The 21,652-nt window shown below is 45.7% G+C and overlaps 1 protein-coding gene across 2 annotated transcripts in view; it reads right to left on the bottom strand.

Moving 5' to 3' along the window:
- The window catches only part of REXO5 (RNA exonuclease 5), a 27,096-nt gene continuing 5,444 nt past the window's right edge, over window positions 1–21,652 (bottom strand). For both annotated transcript variants that reach the window (XM_039840280.1, XM_039840278.1), the window contains exons 5-20: window positions 21,549–21,645; window positions 18,504–18,647; window positions 16,344–16,432; window positions 15,245–15,360; window positions 14,038–14,176; window positions 13,794–13,888; window positions 12,745–12,847; window positions 10,396–10,499; window positions 9,534–9,654; window positions 8,160–8,264; window positions 7,532–7,669; window positions 4,944–5,036; window positions 4,232–4,448; window positions 3,849–4,036; window positions 2,823–2,941; window positions 1–251 (exon numbers count right to left, since the gene is read on the bottom strand). In XM_039840280.1, coding sequence (XP_039696214.1) covers window positions 170–251; window positions 2,823–2,941; window positions 3,849–4,036; window positions 4,232–4,448; window positions 4,944–5,036; window positions 7,532–7,669; window positions 8,160–8,264; window positions 9,534–9,654; window positions 10,396–10,499; window positions 12,745–12,847; window positions 13,794–13,888; window positions 14,038–14,176; window positions 15,245–15,360; window positions 16,344–16,432; window positions 18,504–18,647; window positions 21,549–21,645 — 1,950 coding nt within the window. In that variant the 3' untranslated portion in view covers window positions 1–169. The remainder of the gene's footprint in view (window positions 252–2,822; window positions 2,942–3,848; window positions 4,037–4,231; window positions 4,449–4,943; window positions 5,037–7,531; window positions 7,670–8,159; window positions 8,265–9,533; window positions 9,655–10,395; window positions 10,500–12,744; window positions 12,848–13,793; window positions 13,889–14,037; window positions 14,177–15,244; window positions 15,361–16,343; window positions 16,433–18,503; window positions 18,648–21,548; window positions 21,646–21,652) is intronic.

The raw sequence follows: 21,652 nt of genomic DNA on the forward strand, positions 1-21,652 counted from the left end.
TTTAAATTTTAGGCATTTATTGAAAACTTCATGCCATATAAACGAACTAGACTCTCCAGCTGGTACACTGTTTCCCAAAGCTGTCTGCTGGATGGAGAGGCGGCAGCCTGACCTCACTCTGCCACTGCCCACGAAGGACACGCTGGTACCTGGAAGGTGGTGGGCAGACTCACGAACAGATATTCGGGGTGATGTTGTCCTCTTCGTTTTTTATTCCCATCAGTCCCAGGCCGGGGAGCGATCCGTGGGTGCTGCAACAAATGGGTGAAGACAGGTTTTCACCCACAGGGTCGGAGGATGGCGCTGAACGCGCGGGCAGAGGAGGTAAGGTTTTCGGGTATGTGTGCGCTGTGGAGGGTGGCGGGGTGGAGGGGTGAAGGTGTGAAGGGGCAGATGGACAGCTTATGGAAAGCTGCCTGCTAAAAATGGTCCAGTGGGAATACTGTCTCATCCCAGAGGCCTAGAACAGCTCTGCCACTTAACTGACGTGAGGCACACGTCAGCCAAGGGTGAATGCTCAAGCTGAGTTCTGCTCCTGCAGCTGCAAGACTGTTCAGTAGTTAAACTGCTACCTCACGGGGCTTCTGTGAGAGCCACACACAATGGGAGCTAATGGAGCACTTACGCACGCCCGGGACTGTTCTAAACACCTTACATACATGCTCGCTCAATCCTCAAAACAGCTCCTGTACCTAACGTAGGTACCGATACAGGAACAATTATTCTGCCCACTTTTCAAATAAACAGGTTCATGGACATAACTGGTCCAAGTCATATAACTGCTAAGTGGTAGAACCAGGTAGGTAATGCAATCTGCCTTCAGAGTCCTTTTAAATTGCTGTTAAGTTTGCTCTTTTGTTCATTTTACTTAAAAATGCTTGTAGCACCTACCGTGTTCTAGGCACTGTTTGAAAAACTTCACAAAATGTTAACTCATTTGATAATTTACGCTGTAAAGGAGCTGGCACAGTGCTTAGGATTTAGGAGTCAGCTGACACACATCAGTTCCCTGTCCCCTTGCAGTGAGCACTCGTGGGGTGGGGCTGGGGCGGGGGGAAGCCCTTGGGTACCGCGGACAGCAGCAGGAGCATGCAGGTGCCCACGCCAGCGCCCCGCCTGTACTGGGGCCGAGCGCTCGCCTTCTGGGCCCAAGGCTGGAGCGTTGCATGCTGGGAGCAGTGCTGCAGTCAGGTCATCGGGGCTCAAACCCTAACTGTGCGACCTCAGGCAAGTAGCTTAACCTGAGTCCTTTTCTCTGTTAAACGGGATTCAACAGCCTCAACCAAAAATACATTTAGCATGGACCTGACAACAAGGGTTTGATAAATTATAGCAATCAGTATTTCAATGCTGATTTTAGCAGCCAGCAGAAATGAAGGATTGGGAGCCCGGTCAGGCTCTTGCACGAGGAAGCCCGTTCTCTTTGCTCCCCCTGCCTGAGCGGCCCTTCCCCTTCCCCAGGGGCATCGCTGGCAGCACGGAGATGGCTGCGCAGACCAGGCCCAGGGAAGACGGTGGCTTCTGGTCTGGGGGAACACGTGCTCCTGCTCCCGGGGTGATGGACGTGGCTGTAGAAGCCAGAGGATGACCTTCCCTACCGCAGAGTCTGCTGTTTCAAGTTTTCTCCTGACTGGTCAACATGCCTCGGGACTCTGCCTCGGTCCGATCCTAAGCCTTTCCGCTGCCTACCCTCCTCCGAGCCCTCGCGCCCACCCCGGAAGGACGATGCTCCGGCCTGCTCGGCCGGTCGCCACGCCACGGGAGCGTCAGCTGGTGCCGAGCCGCCCTCTGCCTCCTGACGCCGTGTCCGTGAGGCCAGGCCAGGGCGGGGCCGTGTGGTCACTCTCTGCCTGCTGCTAGCCTCCCCACAGCCTGTTAAAGGCACGTCAGTCTAAGATGGCTTCTCGGTGGAAACGCCCAACCTCACTCCTGTCCCTGGAGACAGCAGTTCCCTCATGCGGCCTGCACCCGCCTGTCCCACCAGTGCCTGAGGTGCCCTCACAGGGGACTTGACTTCTGGCCCGACCTCAATGCCTGAGGCATTAACGCTGTCATTTGGGACATTAGGCCTGGGAATCCTAGGTGGTCAGAATTTGAAGAGCCTTTTTAGAAATAATTCAATCCAGTGATTTTTCGAACTGCTCAAAAGAGCTGCGGCCCTCCTGGCCAGATCTGCCCACTCGCCCTGGGGCCGCCGGCCTCCCGCGCCAGCACTTCACGTCAGCTTTTCTTCCAAAGAAAGGGTTTTATAGTTAGAAGGGTTTGGAAATCACTGATTCACTCCAAATCCCCATTTTACCTATGGGAAACTGGCCATGGTGGGGAGGTGGCTTGGCCCCTTACTGGAGGAGACAGGTAGGGGGCAGAGTGGGGACTGGGCCCACAGCCCCGCGCAGCACTCCTCGAGCTTTCGGTGAAACAGGCCCTTCTCTCCCAGAAGCCAACGGAGGTGGCAAAGGGGAAGCGGGCAGGGGAGGCAGGACCGCCAGATACCTGCTGGGCAGGGGAGGCCCCGGTCACTCCCAGGCCTGAGCCTTGCCTCGGGACTTCTTGGCCATTTTTACTCGAGAGGGTCAGGCAGAGCTGCCTCTTGCTCCAGAGGCTGCAGGACCAAAGGGTCTGCCTTTCGACGGGGACGAGCTGTCTCCCAGCAGAAGCGCATCTACACGTGACATGGGAGCGCGACACCTGGCTCTCAGCATTGTGAGAATTGAGAGGGCTCACGGAAGTCCCCGTTTACGTGCTTGGACAGCAATAGAAGTCCTCTAAGAACAGCTCAAGCCCAGAGGCCAGACCACGAAGGGACAACCCTCAGTCCTCACCTCTTGGTCCCTGGCAGCAGGATGAGGCAGAGGGTGCCTGGGCACAGGCTGTAGTAGAGCTTCCCTATCTTCCGGCCCCAGTGCCAGGCTGCTATCTTCGGATGGTCCACCTTCAGGGCCTAGGATCAAAGCCGCGTGTTGACGTCCAGCCAGAGTACTTGCTGCTCACCTCTGGGGGCGGGGGGGCGACACTGTCCTCAGGCTCTAGAGCCATGGGATCCCAAAAAAGGCTCTGTATAAATCCTGAACCTGAAGCCAGAGCCCACTGTGGGCTCCTCTGCCCACCCCGGCACCCCCGGGCCTCTTCACTGTAGGACAGCGGCTTCCCCTTCCCGCAGAGGGGCCTTCCAGGGCCCCGAGCTGAGGGAGCCATGTCACCATGAAAGCTCTAGTCCAGCCTCTGCCCTTCAGTAGCTTTGTGGCCTGGAGAAGTCACTCACCAGCTCTGGCCTCTGTTTCTCATCTGCTAAGTGGGAAATCAGAACAAACTTCTGCTGTTCACCTCCCTTTCCCCTTCGGCTGGTTTAGTCCCCTAATGGTATTTTTTAAAGTTTACAGTCTATTTCTTCCTTAGCCTCGTGTAAATAATACTATCTATGAAGTCACACGTTTAGTGCGGTTGTTGTATATTTTAATGGCTGTTAAACGAGTTCATAACTATAAAAGTTAAAAATAAAGTTCATCCATGACCACCAAAAATCATTGTGTCTATAACACACTTTGGGAAACCCGAGATCACCAAAGACACGCTCAGCTTCCCAGTCTCCTTCCTCAGCCCCAGAGTCCCTTGGAGAATCTACCTGGAGGACAAAAAGCAACCTGATCTGGCCGATAAGGAAGGGGTGAAAGCATGAAAGTTCTCAGAGATAAAAAGATGTGTCCAGGGCAGAAAAGAAGACTGAAGGCTGAAGTGTCACTTGAGCAGCACTCTCCTAACGTCCCTGAGCCTCAGAAGGCCACTCCCAGAGCCAGCAAACCAAGGCGGCCACCTTTCCCCTGAACCCCGGGATAGACTCCCGCACTCACCTGCAAGGCCTGCTGCTCCGAGGGCGGCGGCACCACGCGGAGCCCCGGGGCCCTTCTCGATTCGGGAGGGGTGCCCCGCAGCCACGTGTGGAGGTGCCTGGGGGTGAGGGCGTGCCTGCCTTTCAGCTTCCAGTCCTTGCCTTTGAGAATGCTGAGGGCCCTCTGGGCGCTGCTAAAGCTTTTGAATTCTGAAAGCAACAACACCCGCTTCTGTTATTAAGGGCCAGAAAATGCCAGTCACCAAGCTGGAGCACCAACTGGGAGCTGCTGGCCTGGCCGGCCCGGAGGGCTGCCTTGGTGACCGGTCTGGTCCCTTTCTCTGCCCTCATGTTATCATCATCCCCAATCCCTTCCCCAAGGCTATGCTCCCGGCACACACTTACTCAGGAAACAGTATTTCTTTTGTTTTCCACTTCTAAGATCTTTAGGTAAGATGACAGCTTCCAGGCCCAAGAAGAGGCTGGACTGCTGCAACAGATGTTCTTTGAAGGTTCTGCTCACTCCAGCCAGGTATATAGTGCCTCGGTTCTCAGAGTCTCGTTGCAGCTCATTCACGAGGGTGTCGCAGTCAAGGGTGAGCTCTGTCACTGGCCTCTGAACCTAACCAGGGAAAGATGGCGTTATCAACGTCCACGCGGAGGCTTGTTACACATAAGCAGGTAACTGAATTCTGCGGCTTCCTCACCTGTACAGGGAGGCTAACGACAACTGCCTGAAGGACTGTGGTGGAGACTTAATAAGCAAAACACAACCGTGAGCATCTCTGGGTACACATGCTTCTCCCTCCCCTGCTCCCCCTCACCCCTGCAGCGAAGTCGGCTCCCTGCCTTCTACCCCCATGAAACTGCTTACTTGCATAAGAAACTTCAAATACTGCCATGTGGTCCCCTAAAAGCTGAAGGAAAGGCAACCACAAAAACCACCTCAAACAAAGAGTCTGGGCTCCAAGCAGTGGCAGAGGACAAGGAAGACCCCCAGTAAGCCCAAGCCAATCCGGACGAAACGAAGCCGCCGCATCTAGGCACCCGGAGACGCAGGCTGTGCAGGGCGGCGCTGAGCCACCAGCGCTGCCTTCGCTTTCCCTCACCACCCTACCTTGATGCAGGTGTCCTCCACCACGGTGCCATCCAAGGACTCTATGGCCAGCTGGGCGGCTTCCAGGACTTCATACTGCACACAGAAGTGTGGCTGCAGGAAATAAGATTTCCTTATGTCTGCTCCCCAGGTGCACTGCCAGAAAGGGCGGGCGAGGGCCTGAGACCACGGTGGCCAAGCTGCCAGAACCGATGTCCTTGCTGTGCTGGGCTACACGGTGACGGCAGATCACCAACTTTAAGTGGCATCACCAAGGTTCAGAAAGTGGTTTCTCAGATGAATGACCTGTATTTGTCACTTAAAACCAAAGCCCCCTCTCCCCGAGTGGAATGGGGAACGCGATGACAAACTCTTTACTACGCAACTTGCTTTCCACACCATTGATTTCCACACAGGTTCCCATCTGTTCTGTAAGCCTAACTTCTGGCAGCTTCCCCCAGGCTTGGGGACGTTAAGTCCTCCCACTGGGTGGGCAGCCCTGTCACACTGACTGCTTTCCTGCTGTGTGTGGACAGGAGCCACAGCATCAGCACGGAGATGCTTCCACAGAAAAGCTTGGTGACACTGGATATGGCAACGATTTCCTAAAGGTGACACTAAAGGCAGAGGTAACACATACTGGACTTTTATCAAAATTAAAAACTGCAAAGGATACTATCAACAACATGAAAAAGCAACCCAGAGAATGAGAGAAAATATCTGCAAATCATGTATCTAATCTAATGAAGGATTCGTATCTAAAAATATTGAGAACTCTGAAAAATCAACAACAACAAAAAAATCAACCCAGTTAAAAAATGGGTAAAAAAAAAAGAGACAGTTCTCCAGAGATATAGAAATGGCCAATAAGCATATGAAACATCACCACTCAGTGGAGCCAGAGACACCATTTCACATCCACTAGGACGGCTATGATCAAAATCACGGAAGGTAAGCGTCTGTGAGGAGGTGGAGTAACTGGAACCCTTGGCACTGCAGGTGGACACGTGAAATGGTGCAGCTGCTGTGGAAAACAGTAGGGCGACTCCTCAAAAAATTAAACGCAGAATTATCATTTAACCCAGCAAACTTACTTTTGGGCATATACCCCAAAGAATTGAAAATAAGGACTCAAAATGGTATTTGTACATCTGTGTCCACGGCAGCATTATTCAGAATAGCCAAAAGACAGAAAACAATCCAAATGTTAGATAGATGACTGGATAAACAAAATGTAGTATATTCATAAATGGAATATTATTCACCCTCGAAAAGTAATGAAATTCTGACACAAACGACAACACGGATGAACTCCAAAGAAATATATGCTAAGTGAAATAAGCCAGACATGAAAGAACAAATATTTAGGATTCCGCTTATATGATGTCCATAGAGGAGGCAGATCCACAGGGACAGAAAGGACAACGGCAGGTCCCAGGCCCGGGGGAGAGGGCTGGGAGTTACTTTTTGATGGGCACAAAGTTTCAGTTTAGAATGATAAATAGACTCTGGATAAAATGTACTTAATTACACTGAACTGTGCACTTAAAAACAGTTAAAAAGGTAAATTCTGTGTATGTTTAACAAAAATAAAAGAAAGAAAAGCGAAAGACTACAGGGAGAAGTGACATCCCTTGACATCCCTCCGTCCGTCTTCCCAGGGATAATCTTTTTATTTCTAAGTAAAAACATTAAGATTTGGGGAAAGCACATTTTAAATGTTTACAATGCTGTACTGAGATCGGTTTAGAAATCTAATTTTTGCTTCCCTTTAAGTTATTAAGATGTCACGTTAAGTAGTTACTAAACATAACAGCTTAGTGCACCAGGTTAATAGCCTAGGTCAAAATTCTAAAGGCACAAAAACTTTACAGTGAAAAGTCTTCCCTTAAGCCCTGTCCCCAGCCTCCTTTCCTCTTCCTGGAGGCTCCCAGTGTTACCACATTCTGTTAGACCATTTTGATTTTGAGTTATTTCCCTGGTTTTCTGTTTCTATACCATGTTGTTTGTAACGTTATTGCTTCATATAATAGCTTTTGCCTTTATATGCTGACTTCCTGCAATGACCATGAAGATGGAAGCTTCCTGTTAAATTAGTCCTTTTAAACAGTATGAATTTTAACATAAGTAAGAGATCAATGAACAAAACGTACTCTGAGCGACTGGAGAGCTATGGACAACACCGGCCCCGCCACGGCTGCTCCCACACCTCCCCGCAGCTGGGAACCTACCTCAGAGATAAACCCTAGAGACTTCCCAAGACATGGACTTGAAAGGGCATTTTATCATTTCAGGCTGAGGTCACAAGCGGGAAGGCCACAGGCTACATTCATCCAGGAGACATATTTTTGGTCTGGCTTACATATTTAAGAAAACTGGAACCAACCTATGAAAATTGGCAGATTTCTTAATTCTCAAAACAAAAAAAATCAGATCTGGCAACACTGGGTACATATTCTCGTGGGTCAGCAACTCAACCGCTGCCATTAAGCGCGGCATGTCTCACGCTCCGGCTGGGGACAATCATGCTCCCATCCCCGGTATCTGCTATCTGAATAGCCCCGGGGGCCAAGGAGGGAGGTCAGAATCTGCGTTCCCGGGCTTGTTACCTGGTGGGTTTCCAGAACGAGGCTCATTGAGCGGACTGGGCCGAAGCTCTTGAACAGTCTCCGCAGAGCCCCGAGGTCACAGTGTTTGCTAAACGGCCCGGCATAGACTGTGGATATCTCCGTCCACTTGATCCTCATCTATGAGAAAAACAGCAGGATACAGCGATTTAAGTCAAATCTAACGAAATCATGAGTCAAGATCATGGGATAATTCCACTCCAAGGAACTTCCCCACGCAAACCCCCGCCAAACACACAGGCATTATTTCACTACAGGGTTACGCGGAACAGCAGAAACCTAGAAAGCGCGAATGCTGAAATAGACAGGTGTCTCGTACTACAGACAACTACAAAGCTGTTAAAAACAAGGGAAATAATTTACGTGATGACATGCAAAGATGTGCACGAAATGAAATGAATCAAGTTGCAAATGAAAATAGAAAGTTGCAAAACAGCATCCATAGTCTGAAGCCCATGTTTACAAAAAAAATATTTTCTAAAACGTTAATATACACATACAAAAAATCTAGAGGAACATACAGTTCACTTCACACAGTGTGTGCGACTCGGTGCAGGAGGCTGTGAGCCAGTAAGGTAAACAATCATCTAGCAGAACCCATTCAACTCACCCGTTTGTTCATCTCCTCCATGAGGGCAGGGGAAAGCATTTCAAAAGACAGCTGGACCACAGTGAAGGGGAACAGGGGGATCTCCACTCTGGCCTGCTCGAGCACCTGCAGAAGGGAGCACAGCCCGGTGAGGGGGGCCTGAGTAGCCTGTGGGGCTCCCGGAAGCGAGCCACAGGGATAGAAACCACGGTCGTCTCTTCACCCACGTGCGAAAGCAATGACAGGGCCGACTGCAAGGTCTGGAGGGAAGTGGCGGCACTGCACAGCCTCCTAGAGAAACCGCATCATCAGCAGAGAGAATAAAACCACACACGTCCCAAATCTTCAACACCACTAAAAAACAGACGACGACAGCCTTCGGATCTCCTCCGAGTAAAGGAGTGAGATTCCGGCAGAGCTCCCGGCATCCCATTCCGCCGCGAGCTGGTAAGGAGCCAGGAGGAACAGCTTAGGAGACTGGGAAAAGCCAGGGGGCAGGGCAGACTCGGATGAAGCCAACAAAAGCATCCCCAGAAAGGAAAAGCATAACACAACGCCAAAAGAATGGACACAGGTCAGGATCTGATGGCGCACTGCACTTGACCCGGGGGAAGAGGCGTGGCAGCCTCAGAGCAGCGGGGCTCGGGGGAAGAACTGGCTGCCCGGACAAGAGGCCAGGGCCCTGGGGACACTGCAGTGAAGGGAATGAAGGGCCCTGCAGGAAGAAAGATGAGGCCAGCGCCCACCATGCTCAAGGGCGCTGTAAACTCCCAGTTCTTCCCAGCACATCATTCTCGAAAGAAACAATACTAAAAAAAAACTGTGACATCAGCAAGATGGAGTCCAGGAAGCATCAGGTCCTCGCTGTCCCACGGACACTGAGTCCAGACAGACCGCAATGCCCTGGGGAGAACGCGGGACCAGTAGGAGGCTGCAGCGCCTGGACCTACATCGAGCCAGGAGACATCCCATCCAAAGGGGTGAGGAAATCTGCGGCGTGCTGCATGCCCACTCAGGCTCCTCCCACGACCCGGATGAAGTTCACGCTCTCATGCATCCCTTACCATGCAGCGACGACAGAGAAAATATAAAAAGACCGCCAAAATGACATAGGCAGCTGAAAACCAAGGCAGACATCTCCACGAACCAGAAACATAACAAAAATGCAACGTGGTGTGCAAGACCAAAGCCACAGGCCTGCTAAGCTCTAGAAGCAGACACTGCTGTGGCATAATGAGGACAAAAAGCGCTCCACACAAGACGTGAGACAAGCCAGGCTTGCTAAGGGCAGCCAGGGCTGCAGACGAAGAAAGGCTTGACGCTTGCACGTGTTACAAAGGGTTACATTCCCCTCTGCTCTGAATGCAACCTTCAAAGAGACAGCAGGTCACTCACCTCTTTATTTGAAAGGCACTTAATAGTCTGACAGTTTTTGGTAGAAGAAAGTTCGCTAGTATCTGCATCCCGGGTCAAGAAAAGGAGCTTCTGACCCACTGAGTCCAAGCATTCCAAAACACTGTGGAGCACAAGAGACCAAGGTAAGAACAGCAGTGTTCTCCAACCCAAGAGCTATTCCTCTGCACTTGCACTAAGAGCCACTAGCGACATGTGGCTAGGAAATGAAAATTAATGATAATTAAATAAAATTAAAACTTAGTTCCTCAATTGCACTAGCCGCCCGTCCTGTACGACATGCAGACCTAACTGAACAGCTGAGACGTGGGACAGTTCCACCACTGTAGACGTCGCTCTGGATAATGCTGCCCCTCGTTAGGGAGAGGGCAGATGAACAAGAAATACACTCGAAGCTATCAGAGATTGGGCCGGAGTCTAAGGATCTGGCACGTACGATGGTGTAGAGACAAACCTCTCTGAGCCTGTTTTCTCAAGGCTGTAGATGACTTCTATGGTCTTTTGTCTTCTACAAAATACGCACTAGTCTATCATCTCCCCTAATGTTACTCAATTCAATGTATTTTAATGTCTTACTTTAAAATAAATAAATAAATAAATAAATAAATAATTTAAAGGCCAGTTACTAGATTCAGAAAATCAGAAAAATAAAGAGATACTATTTAGGGTGGAAGGTGGTAGGTATATTTTCCCCTCCATGGTTTTTGTGATGGAAGAATGTTACTGATATACTACTGGTTTTTTAGTAGACTCAAAAGAGGAAAAACAAAATCTCAGGTTTTGCTGTTAAATAAGAAACACACTCCATTTGTCTTGGCCCTTGTTTGGAACTGAAAAATGTTACCTTTTATTTGGCTGCTGAGCTACCTCTGTTGCATTGCTTGGCTCCTGGTCTGCTCCTTGCAGTTCCTGTTGACTAGCTAGAGCTTCGAGATTTAGTTCTGCAATCTTGGAGGAAAATAAAGTGGTAAAAGCATGTGAGGTTGAAAAAAACCAAAAAACAAAAAACCTAAACAAACTCCAAGAAAAATCCACTCAAGTGGTGTTCTCTGCTTCTCTGGACAGTGGCTTTGCCATTGTCATAGGCCCAGGGGAGCTTCGAGAGTTACGAGATGGTTTCTGGCGACTCAGCCAAGGATGTCGATCTGCTGCCAGCTGCCGATGTCGCTCATGAGCATGGGAAAAGGCGAGGCGGGGCCAAGTGAAAATGCGTGGCAACTCTGGTTCCTCATTCCTTCCAAAGCCAGTCACTTAAAATTTACTCTTCTGTAAACATGCAACTTTTAGAAATGGTAAAAGAATGGCTTTTACAGCAACATCAAAAAAGACCTTTTACTGGTTTCATACAAAACCACAATGTCCAGTCTAGCTTCTTCCATGCAGTGAGAGACTACTTGGGAGCTGTGACAGAGAGTGGGGTACAAACTTTTTATTTAGAATCGTTTTAGATTTACAGAAGAATTACAAAGACAGTACAGAGTGTCCATAAACCCTCTTCCCATTTTCAACTATTATTAATATCTTAGATTAGCATGGTGCATTTGACACAATTAACGAACCACAATCAATGTGTTATTAACGAAAAGTCTATGTTAATTCAGATTGCCTTAGGTTCTACCCAAGTGAGATGCAAGTGCCACGGGAGATCGCGAGGCAGCACACTAGAACGCAGAGTGCGCTTCGAGAACCCCTGGCAGTTCCAGAGACCCTTTCCGAAGTACACAGGCCCTCGCTTCTCTGCCTACAACTATACAACAGACTGTAAAGGCAGACACGAAAGTCACTGGTCTATTAAGCTAGACAAAGAGATTTACGAAATATGTAAAACAATACTTTTCCCATTAATTTTTTTGAAAATGCTTTTTTCTCATAAAAATTCCTTTTTTGTGTTAATGTAATTTTTCATATTTTTAACAAATATTAAAATTATCTTCCCGCATATTTAATTTCTAATATGGTTAAATGCTGACGGATATGATCCACATAAACCATTTGTGGGTAAATGGGTCCTGCGACCAAAATGGTTTTATAACCTCTGATGTGGTTTAGAGCAGGGGCTGGCGAGGTCTAGTCATCGCGTCGAGTCCGGCCCCATGCCTGTTTTTGGTAAACAGTGTGTTACTGGTCACGGCTGCACCCATGCACTGACGTGCTGCTATGGCTGCTTATGCACCACCAACAGTACGTCGAGTAGTCGTGACAGAGGCAGTATGGCCTGGAAAGCCTGACATATTTACTATCTGACCTTTATGGAAAAGGCTGCTAACCTCTCACTCAGAGCAAAGACAGCCTTTGGGATATGACAGACCTGGGTTTGGATCTTGATTCCACCTTGGACAAGTTGTGGGGCCCCAGACAAGTTACCTAACCTTCCAGAACCCCAGAACGCTCACACATGAAACTGAGAGGACAGTTAATTCACAGAGCTGCTGTAAGGAGATCATGTATATAAAGCATTTTAGAACACTGCACTTAGTAAGATCTTGGTGAATGCTGGCCATCATTATTTACATGCCCAACAAAATATTTCAGAATGTCTTTCTACCACCACAACACGAAACACTACTCTGGCTGTTTATGATTCCACACGAACTACACTTTCTTTCATGATGGACTCATGATAACATTCGTAGTGGGACAGTCAGAATGCATTATGACAAGGTCTATCAGAAACTACATCCTCTTCAATGTCTCGCTCATGTGCTATTCTAATCAATACCCACTGTACTGCTGTTGAAGCAATGGTCTGCTCCTCACCCCAAAAGAGCAAAATTCTATGTAGCTTTTATAATTACCACAATCATTAGCATCACCTACAATGATCAACACATGATGGTGCTTAATATATTCAAGGCACTGTGCTGAGAGCTTTATACGAAGTATCGATCTCATCTACCCTCACCAACATCCCAGAGAGTATCCCCATTTTATAGATGTAGAAACTGAAGTTGTTCGGAGAAACTGCCCTCGGTCCTAGAGACATAGTAGTCTATATTTAAAAACAGGCTTCAGACACTAAGATGTTATAAGCACATTATGCTAGTGATAGAGGACTTAATTCTGAATACATGCTCAGCTTGAATGAGACTCTCATTTTTATAAAGAAAGGTAACAACAGGAATGGCGGGCTGTGACTATCTGTTCTAGTCCCATAATTTTAAGAATAGCAAACACGCAGATCAAAGGCACTAACCTTCTTTGGGCCGTATTTAAGAAAATACCGAGCCAATTCAAGGGTTGTTCTGGCATCTTCTTTAGCATCATGACCAAGCTTATCTGGATTTTGTATATCCTTCCTGGAAAGTCAAGATGAAATTGACATACCTGTATTTCTAAATGATACTTTCAATAATCTCAAATATTCTGGTTACATGTAAGATTTAGCATTCTGATCAGATCCGCATCGCAACGCTACAGATTCCTTTATTCCTAAGCGCCAGGATCTAGAGAGGTACTGCGGACGTAGAGTGATCAGGAATGACTGTCTACAGTAAGCACACCATCTGGACAAGAGGCTACCCAATGAAAAGCCCCTAACCCACTCCCCATCCCCTTGTCTCGTTTCTCAGATGTAAACACTATTTAAAATTTCCTTCCAGAAATTTTCTATTTGTATACAAGTGTCTATATGCACTTAAATACTTTTCTTTTTTTAAATCTTACTTCAAATGTGTATGTTTATGTCTAGAGATACGTGTAAATCTAGTCTACACCATATCGTTGTCTAAGAATACACAGCATCTCCAGTTTATTCTCAGGAGTATCTTAGAGAGCTTTCCTCGTCAGCACACACAGGTCCTTCACATTCTTTTGAACTAAAACAAAATATTCAGTAATTCAGATAACCGTAATTTATTTAACCAACCCTACAGAATATTTTTTGGGCTATTTTCAACTGCGTGTTCATATAATGAACATGTTTGTATATAATAGGATATATTCAATACAGGAATATTATGTTTTGAAATTCTGGTTAACTTTCACGTCGCTTCCTGGGCAGACCTATCCATCAACCCTCAGCTGTGACTGTAAACCCCTTCCTGTATTGTCGTAATTTTTTCATTTCTGCATCATACTTTTCTCCAGAGTTACAATCCCAAGATTCATAAGAATTAAAAAATAATGTTTACAAACTAAAACGGAGAACAGAGACCCTGAATTTTTCAATATGAATTAAATAAGAAACTATATGCTAACTTATGTGCAATCTGTCAGGATAACATAATATGCAAACAAACCTACCCCAAAATAGCTTTGGCTAAGAACTTTAGCTTAAATCTTCTGCCCTGCTCTCTGACATAAAGCAATGATGTATCAATAACATATGGATGTATCATCTGAGGAGGAAAGAGAACAGAATGAGTAGCATCCTATGCTGAAGGAGAAAACAAGTAGGCTGGAGACAGACGAGCCCAAGGCTTTAGACTGGTGACAAATGAAACAGGCATATGTACTAGGAAAACGAAGTCCTGAGTCAGATACCCACTTTCAGTGCCTTGAGATCCACGTCCAAGGAGTGTCCCACCAACACAGCGCTGGGAGGAAGCAGCGCTTTCAACTGTCTCTGGACGTCTTTGAGTTTTGTTGCCACCGGGTCAAGAATCTTCTTTGTGATTCCTGAGAAGCTTTTAAAAAAAAGAGAGAAATGGACAAGCCAGGATATTAACAAGTTTTCTTCCCTGGAAAATCATTTCGAAAAGAATATTTAAAAAAATATTAATATATTCTCAGTGTAAAAAGGTTGAAAATATAAATAAGCAAAGAGTAAATTAAAAATTACCCATGACCCCATCACCCAAAAATAATTTTTTATTTTAGGAAATATCCTTTCATAATTTTGTTAATATGTATTCATGTATATATTTAATTTTTATAAAAATGTAATCATAATACATATGCTTTTTACAACACAATTTTGTCATTGTTCATATCATGAACAAATTTTCACTTCAATACATGTATTAGGACTCCATGATATGGCTATAACACACTTTAACCAATCTCAACTTTTCAGACATTTACATTCCATAATTCTGCAATGCTCTGACAAACACGCTCACACATACGTCTTTGCCACACACGACCATTTCCTAAGAGCTCTAATTATTCTGCCAGGACAACCTCTCTGCCTGTCAATATGAATCTACAGGTATAACTTCAGTGGGCAGAAACACTGTTTCTGGCTCTTCCTTGCTTAAGCACTGCAGGGTGTGCATTCTGAAATTGCATGCTGATTTCTGGAAAGACAGACTAACATTTTGAGCTTCAAATTTTTGTTACGGAAAAACTTAGTTTTGTTTTGGTTTTTGAGGTCAAGGCAGAGTAACCCCTAAGGTCATTTGATGGCGAAATGATGACGTGTAGATTTGTCAGATAAGGTCTCATCAGAGTAAAGCTCCAGCTGTTTGGCAGTTGCCAGATAATGAATACAACTGGGAGAGTCTATAACAAGGAAAACAATATTCTGCTAACTTAGGGTCATAGGAAGATCAGAGAACAAGAAGGGTAAGACACTGTGCACTGTAGTATTACAGCTTATAGTTGTGGTACCCAGCCTTTTCTCTGATAACATGTGAGCAGACATAATAAATAACACACAACTAACTAAACAGAAGCCCAGGCTGTTCCCATGAAGTCTCATCCCACCCTTGTCTGACAGCACTACGAAGAGCTAAAGGCGAGGTGACAGGTACCTGGTGAGGTAGTCCAAAATCTTGTTGTCAGGCTTAACGAGCTCATCCATGACACAGCCGCCTCCTTCGGCAACCAGTGAGATACGCGTCAGCTCTCTCCCCTTGGATGTGAGGCACTGAAAGACCAGGGCGTGGTCAGGGGCTGAAGTGTGGGACTGTAACATAGTCTGTACCCATCTACCCTCACCTGCTGGGGTCCCTGTGACCATGGCACAGCCTTTCGCTGACCAGAAAATCCAGTTTCAATGAAATTAAAGCTAGGCAGGCTGCTGAACATTACACTTAAGGTAACCACTGAAGCCCAGTTTCTCTGGGAAGGATGAGCTTAAGGACGATGAATGGGAACAGGTGCGTCAATCACGACTATACATTTACTGAGTGCACTATACCCCAGCGCTGTGCTCAGCACCACTAACAGGCGGCCCTCATCAGCAGGCTCTCTTACCATCTAATGTGGTATCAGCCATTTTACAAGCGCCACCTCGCGATAACCCTGAGGCAGCCTCTATGATCCTCCCCACTTCATAGAGGGAAAAGCTGAGGCCGAGGGAGGCTAGGAATTTGTCCAAGATGACACCACCACCAACAGGCCAGGAAAGGACATACACCGCGATGTAACAGACCAGAACTTGGCTACTCTGTTCAGAACTGAGAAACCGTTACCCAGGCGCTAAGTGAGAGGGGGTGCCCTGGATTTGAAAGGAAATTACTAATCAGACAGAGGACAACACAGCGGGGGCTTAGGCAGGGGAATCCCACTTCTGATCTTAAATTACAAAACTAAGCCAAGCTCATGGTCACTGAGACAAAGTTGTCAAGGCAACGACATAACATCTGTTCAAAAGAGAAGTAGTAAACTTGTAGTAATACAGAAGATTTCACTAAACATAGCAACTACTTAGAACGCATGTGACGTTTATTCTTCATCCTGCAGCACAGATCCAAGTTTTCTAAAATGGAGTAAGAGGGTCTGCCTACAGTTATCTAAACTGAACACAGGAACTGAACACACTGGTTCGCTGGTGGGTGAGACTCGAGACGTCATCTGCTAGACCCTGGTCTGCAATACACCAGGTGAAAAAGCAAAAGCAGCACTTACCATTTCACAGTCAAGTCCAAAGAGAGGACTGTTGTCTGTTACAGCACCATTACATTTAGTAGGCACAAAGTTTTCACAGTCAGGAAAACCTAGGAGGAAAAAGAATAAACATTTGCCTTCAGAACTAGAGATGGTAAACATCATTCTTAGAGTCACCCAGGGGAAACTGAAATAACATGTTTGCTGGGCCCCTTTTCTACGTTAGACACTGGAAATATACAGATTGAATGCGAGATCGTCTGTCCTCAAGTTTTCCTCCGTCCATGCACTGTTATGTTCTAGGGAAACGATGTAGGCTGCTGTTATAGGAAAGACGAGGGTCTGGATTTCCTGATGGTGACCACGCAACACTTTTTTCTCCTATGAGAAGAAAGACTTTAAATTGTGGCTAAATCCAAAGTCACTGGACCTTTTCCATGGAGGCACTAAGGGAGGGTGAGTAAACAATGTAAATGCCTGCATGTGGCATTTTTCTTTCATAAACAAAGCAAATAAAAGTGGGAATGAGGTTCCACCATAATAGAAACCTAAAAGGGTTTCACTGTAAGCAAAAAGCTTTAGTAATATTCACCTTGAAGACTCCTGCATCCAGCTCTACCCTGGAAATTTCCCTGAACTGTTCAGAAACGTGCCTTCATTTCCTGAAATCACAGCCTGAAAATTCCCTACAGAGGCTCAGCTATAGGATTAGCGTACCCCCTCCAACGTGTACACTAAATTGATAACCAGGCATATTTAGCTCAGAGGCCCAAAAGCGTTTGAATCACTGAAGATGGAGACCTCAGATAGAGGCTGAAACAGAAAAGGTGACACCTAGATCTTGTATGACTAGAAAGGAAGGAGAGTATGAAAAGCTTTGACCAGTTTCCATGTCACAAGACCCTGAAATTTTCCACTGGTTATAATGAAAATAATCAAAATATGATCTAAATCAGAAAGAAAGAGGCATCCCCAAATCTGGGAGACAATATACTTGCTGCCCTCCCTATCTACATTATCACTAGCAAAGAATTCCTCTGTACAGTGCGATATGCCAGGCACCACGCTAAACACCGTTTGTACATTAACTCACTCCATCCTCACAGCACTCCTATGATACACGGACTGTTAGCTCCACTCTACAGGTGGCCTTTCACTTAAATAAATCTAGATTAAGACAATTTGTTTCTAGAAAAAAGAATTCTAATAACTCAATAATTAAAAAAAAAAAGCTCAATTAAAAAATGGACAAAGGATTTGAAAACATATATAAATGGCCAACAAAAGCAAATGAAAAGATGCTCAACATCATCAGCCATCTGAGAAATGCAAATCAAAATGAGATACTTCACATCCACTACGATGAGTACCATCAAAAAGAGAGAATAACAAGTGACAAGAACATACAGAAACTAGAACCCTCATCCATCGCTGGAGGGAATGCGAAATGGTGCGGCTGCTTTGGAAAATAGTCTGGTGACTCCTCAAAAGATTAAACAGAGAGTTATCCTATGACCCAGCAATTCCACCCTAGGTGTATACCCAATGAAACGAAAACACAGCAAAAGTGGAAACGACCCAAATGTCCATCCACTGAGGAATAGGTAGTGATATATCCATATACATGAAACATAACTCGAATGAAAATAAATGAAGTACTGACAGCAGCTACGACATGGATGAACATTGAGAATTTTATGCTAAATGAAAGTAGCCAGTTACAAAAGACCACATGATGTACGATTCCACTACTATGAACTCTCCACAACAGGTAAACTAGGGCTAAGGGTGCTGGGGGGAAATAACAGTATGGGATCTCTTTTTGGATGATGTAAGTATCCCAGGATCGATTGTGGTGATGGTTGTAAAACTCTGTAAACGTACTAAAAACTATTGAATTGTATACTATAAATGGATGAATTGTATGGTAGGTCAATTATACCTCAATAGAGCTGCTTTAAGGTCACATTCGTGAACTACCTAAAATCATCACTTTACTAAATCCTGGTACACATCCTACACTACAGGGAACACTGCACTTAAATGATATCCTCATAAATAGAAGATGGAAAAAGTTACTTGAAAAGCAGCCAAAAAAATGAACTTTCAAAAGCAATATTTTTAAATAAACTGCTAGGTATTCTAATATTGTTACCAACATCAGAATACATCTAAACCAACCTTGTAACGGAAAGTGAAATGTTTTCATTTCCTCCTTTGTGAGAAGGCATCTGGTCAAGCCCACTTTCTTAGAGCCGTACTTCTGAATGATGGGGTCGTTCTGAAGGTTGATGCTGACTTTTGAACCAGCAGAAGGTAAAGAACCTGCAACAAGGACGATTGAATGTACGTTAGAATCTGTTTAAGAGACCTCAGAGGACATGTCTCTTAAACACTGTGTAGGGTAAGCACGGTGAAGAGCAACAGATGTGTTAAGACTCAACGCCAACTTTTAAGGAGCTTGCATTCCAATACATTTACAGGAACACAAAGAGAAAATAAGTTCCAAACAGATTATAGTAACAACAGTTCAGACGGTTGGTATGTCACACCTGTCCGTTAGTGCCTCCACTCCTAACAGCCCATTCTAGTTAAATCTACTCCATCCCTGGCCACTTGCTAAAGCTCCAACATGCTCTTTAAGCAGGAGTGGTCACCGATTAGATTAAGAGTAGGGACCTGGCTTAGGGGAGACCCATCTAAAAACTGACCAGTGACTTGATATTCTGTGTCAACACATGTTCAAAAGCGACAATGGTATTTAGCTAAGATGATCAGATTGCTTGCTTCCAGAATTGAACCAGGAAATATAGAGAATTGACCACTTAGAATAGAAAAGAGAAGAAGCCATGAAAGAGACAGGGAACAGCTCTTCATTAGAAGCACTCAGATTCCCAATGGCTCTCTGGTCCACATGCGTCCTTCGAATAATACCCCTCTCACTTAAGGTGGCCGGCATGAGGTTCTGGTCCTCACAATCAAAAACCCAAGTGTCATGAGTAGAATGAGGGCATTTCTGGCAAGACAGAAATGTACAAAGCAAATGTGGTGTGACAGTGATCAGACCGGCAGGGAGGGAAAAAGGTCTGTGTGGGAGAGCAGCATACGTAACCATGATGGGAAGAGAGGATGAAAGTAAATTGTAGACCACTACAAAGGCCAGGGTCAAGAGTTCAGACCTCAGCCCATCATTCGATACATAATAGGAAGCAAAAGAAGCTTCCTGAGAAGGGAAGTGACCAAACAGTATTTCAAGAACGATCGACCTCAAAGATGTGTAGAAAATGGAACAGAGAGAAATGAGGAAAGGTCTGGATTAAGAAGTAGAAAGGATGAAGGAAAAAGTATATACGAAAGAAACGTTCCATGAGAAAAACTGGTAGAGCACAGCGACAATGATCAATTCAGTCCACAAAGCACTCGCCAAGTACTTACATGCCTGACACTGTCCTAGCCACTAGCAGTTCCCCAGTGAACAAATCAACAAAATTCTCCACGCAACTTTAATTCTAGTTGGGAAGATGGACAAGAAACAAAGATATAATACATCAGTTAAGGGGAAGGACTAAGGAGAACAGTAAAGGAAGGAGAGGAGAGGGGAGGGCTGGGGCAGGAAAGGGATGACTTTCACGTGTTTACGATCACAGCAGCTCGCTCTTGTAAAGTGACATCTGAAAAGAGATTCGCAGGAGGAAAGGGAATGAGCCGTGCAGACTGGGCATCGGGGGCTAAAAGAAAAGTAATTCTAAAACTTGAGACTGGTGTCCTGGAGCAAAATGGCACCAAGAGAAAAGGAGATTAGAAGACGGGCACCCGTTACTTAGGGATAAGGAAAATGCTTTCAGTTAAGTTATGACCGAGGGGACCATGGAACACCCAAGTACAACATCCAGCAAGCAGCTGGAAATGTAGGCCTGGAGTTTGGGACACCGGACCTAAAGATACAGGCATTATCCTAGAAGAGTGATGGGTAAACTTGGGAAGAACAGATGAATTTGAAATAGATGAATATTCCAAAGGAAGATCAGAGGGCTGTGGACCACACCTCGGGGACTCTGATATTTAGGATGGGAAAACAAAGTGAAATCTTTAAGAGGACAGAGACGTGGCCATAATCCTCTGGCTCCTCCAGGCCTTCAGGATAAAACCTGAGGTCCTGAGCGTGGCATCTCCAGCCTGCAGGATGTAGCTTTAACCTACCTGTCAAGCCTCGTTTCTCAACACTACCCTCCTTCCTTATTCCATCCCTGCCCTCCTCCAATCACGCCCAACAACCTATATTCCTCAGGCATATATTTCTTTTTCGTTTTATCTTTTCTTTTACAACTCAATGTTTTCACCTGAGTTTTGAATCTCATAATGACTCCTCTGTGATTTACTCAAAGATGTTTAAAATACAGTGCAGGTCAAATCAAACACTGCTGCAGGTCAGACAGGGCATCCATTGGAAGGAAAGGAAAATAAAGCAAGGGTAGGGAATCAGATGTCTTTGAGACAGAGGATAATAGGAAGCACAATCCGGGAGCGGATGGGAAGGAAACACTGGTTAGTCCTTACTGCTTTTCCATGTCCCTGGAGTGCAACTAGTCAATTATTTATTTCTGAGCACAGAAAAAGCATCACTGAACAATACTTACCTTACTATGCGTAATGAACTCAGATAAGTTCTACTCTATTCCATCACTCACCATCTTCCCTCCCCCAGAACAGAAGGTTAGCTATACTGTTTAGCTATAATTCGCTAATGGGACGCAACCCACAATTTGAAAAACACTGCTATTACGGACATTTTCTTTTAGCTGGCCAACATCTAAATCTCCTGCTATTACTCCCCACTGTGGATAGTAATAGTGGGTGTCCTTTATGTCAGTCAAAGGCAAGATCTTCCTTCCCATCTGCATACTTGTAGGTACGAAGACCCTGCGACAGTTTAAAAATTATTCACAGTGATTCGTGAGAGTCCAATGTTAGCGACATCCAGGGGAAGCCTTAGCTCCCTAACTTAACAAGGTGGCTTCTGAGGCTTGAATCCTAGCTACAGTTTCTGCTGTCTAGTCTTCCTGGGTACTTATCCAGTTTTTCCTCTAAAAAAATTGTTTTTTTGTTTAAAATAGTTAGAATTGAGTTTTGTTGCTTGCAAGAATAAAATGGCCTGACGAACCTACTTACAAGCCTATCTGTATCTTTTAGAATGAGCGAATCATCACACCAGAGTCGCAGCCATACCTTCGACTGTCTTGGACAGATCCCCAGTTGTTCGTTTCTTTTGCAGCCCAACGATATCAGCTAGAAAATCAGATGATGGGGAAGGCAGGCGGAATTTCTGAAAA

This window comes from Pteropus medius, unplaced genomic scaffold (genome assembly GCF_902729225.1).
Source record: "Pteropus medius unplaced genomic scaffold, Ma_sr-lr_union100, whole genome shotgun sequence".
NCBI lineage: Eukaryota > Metazoa > Chordata > Mammalia > Chiroptera > Pteropodidae > Pteropus > Pteropus medius.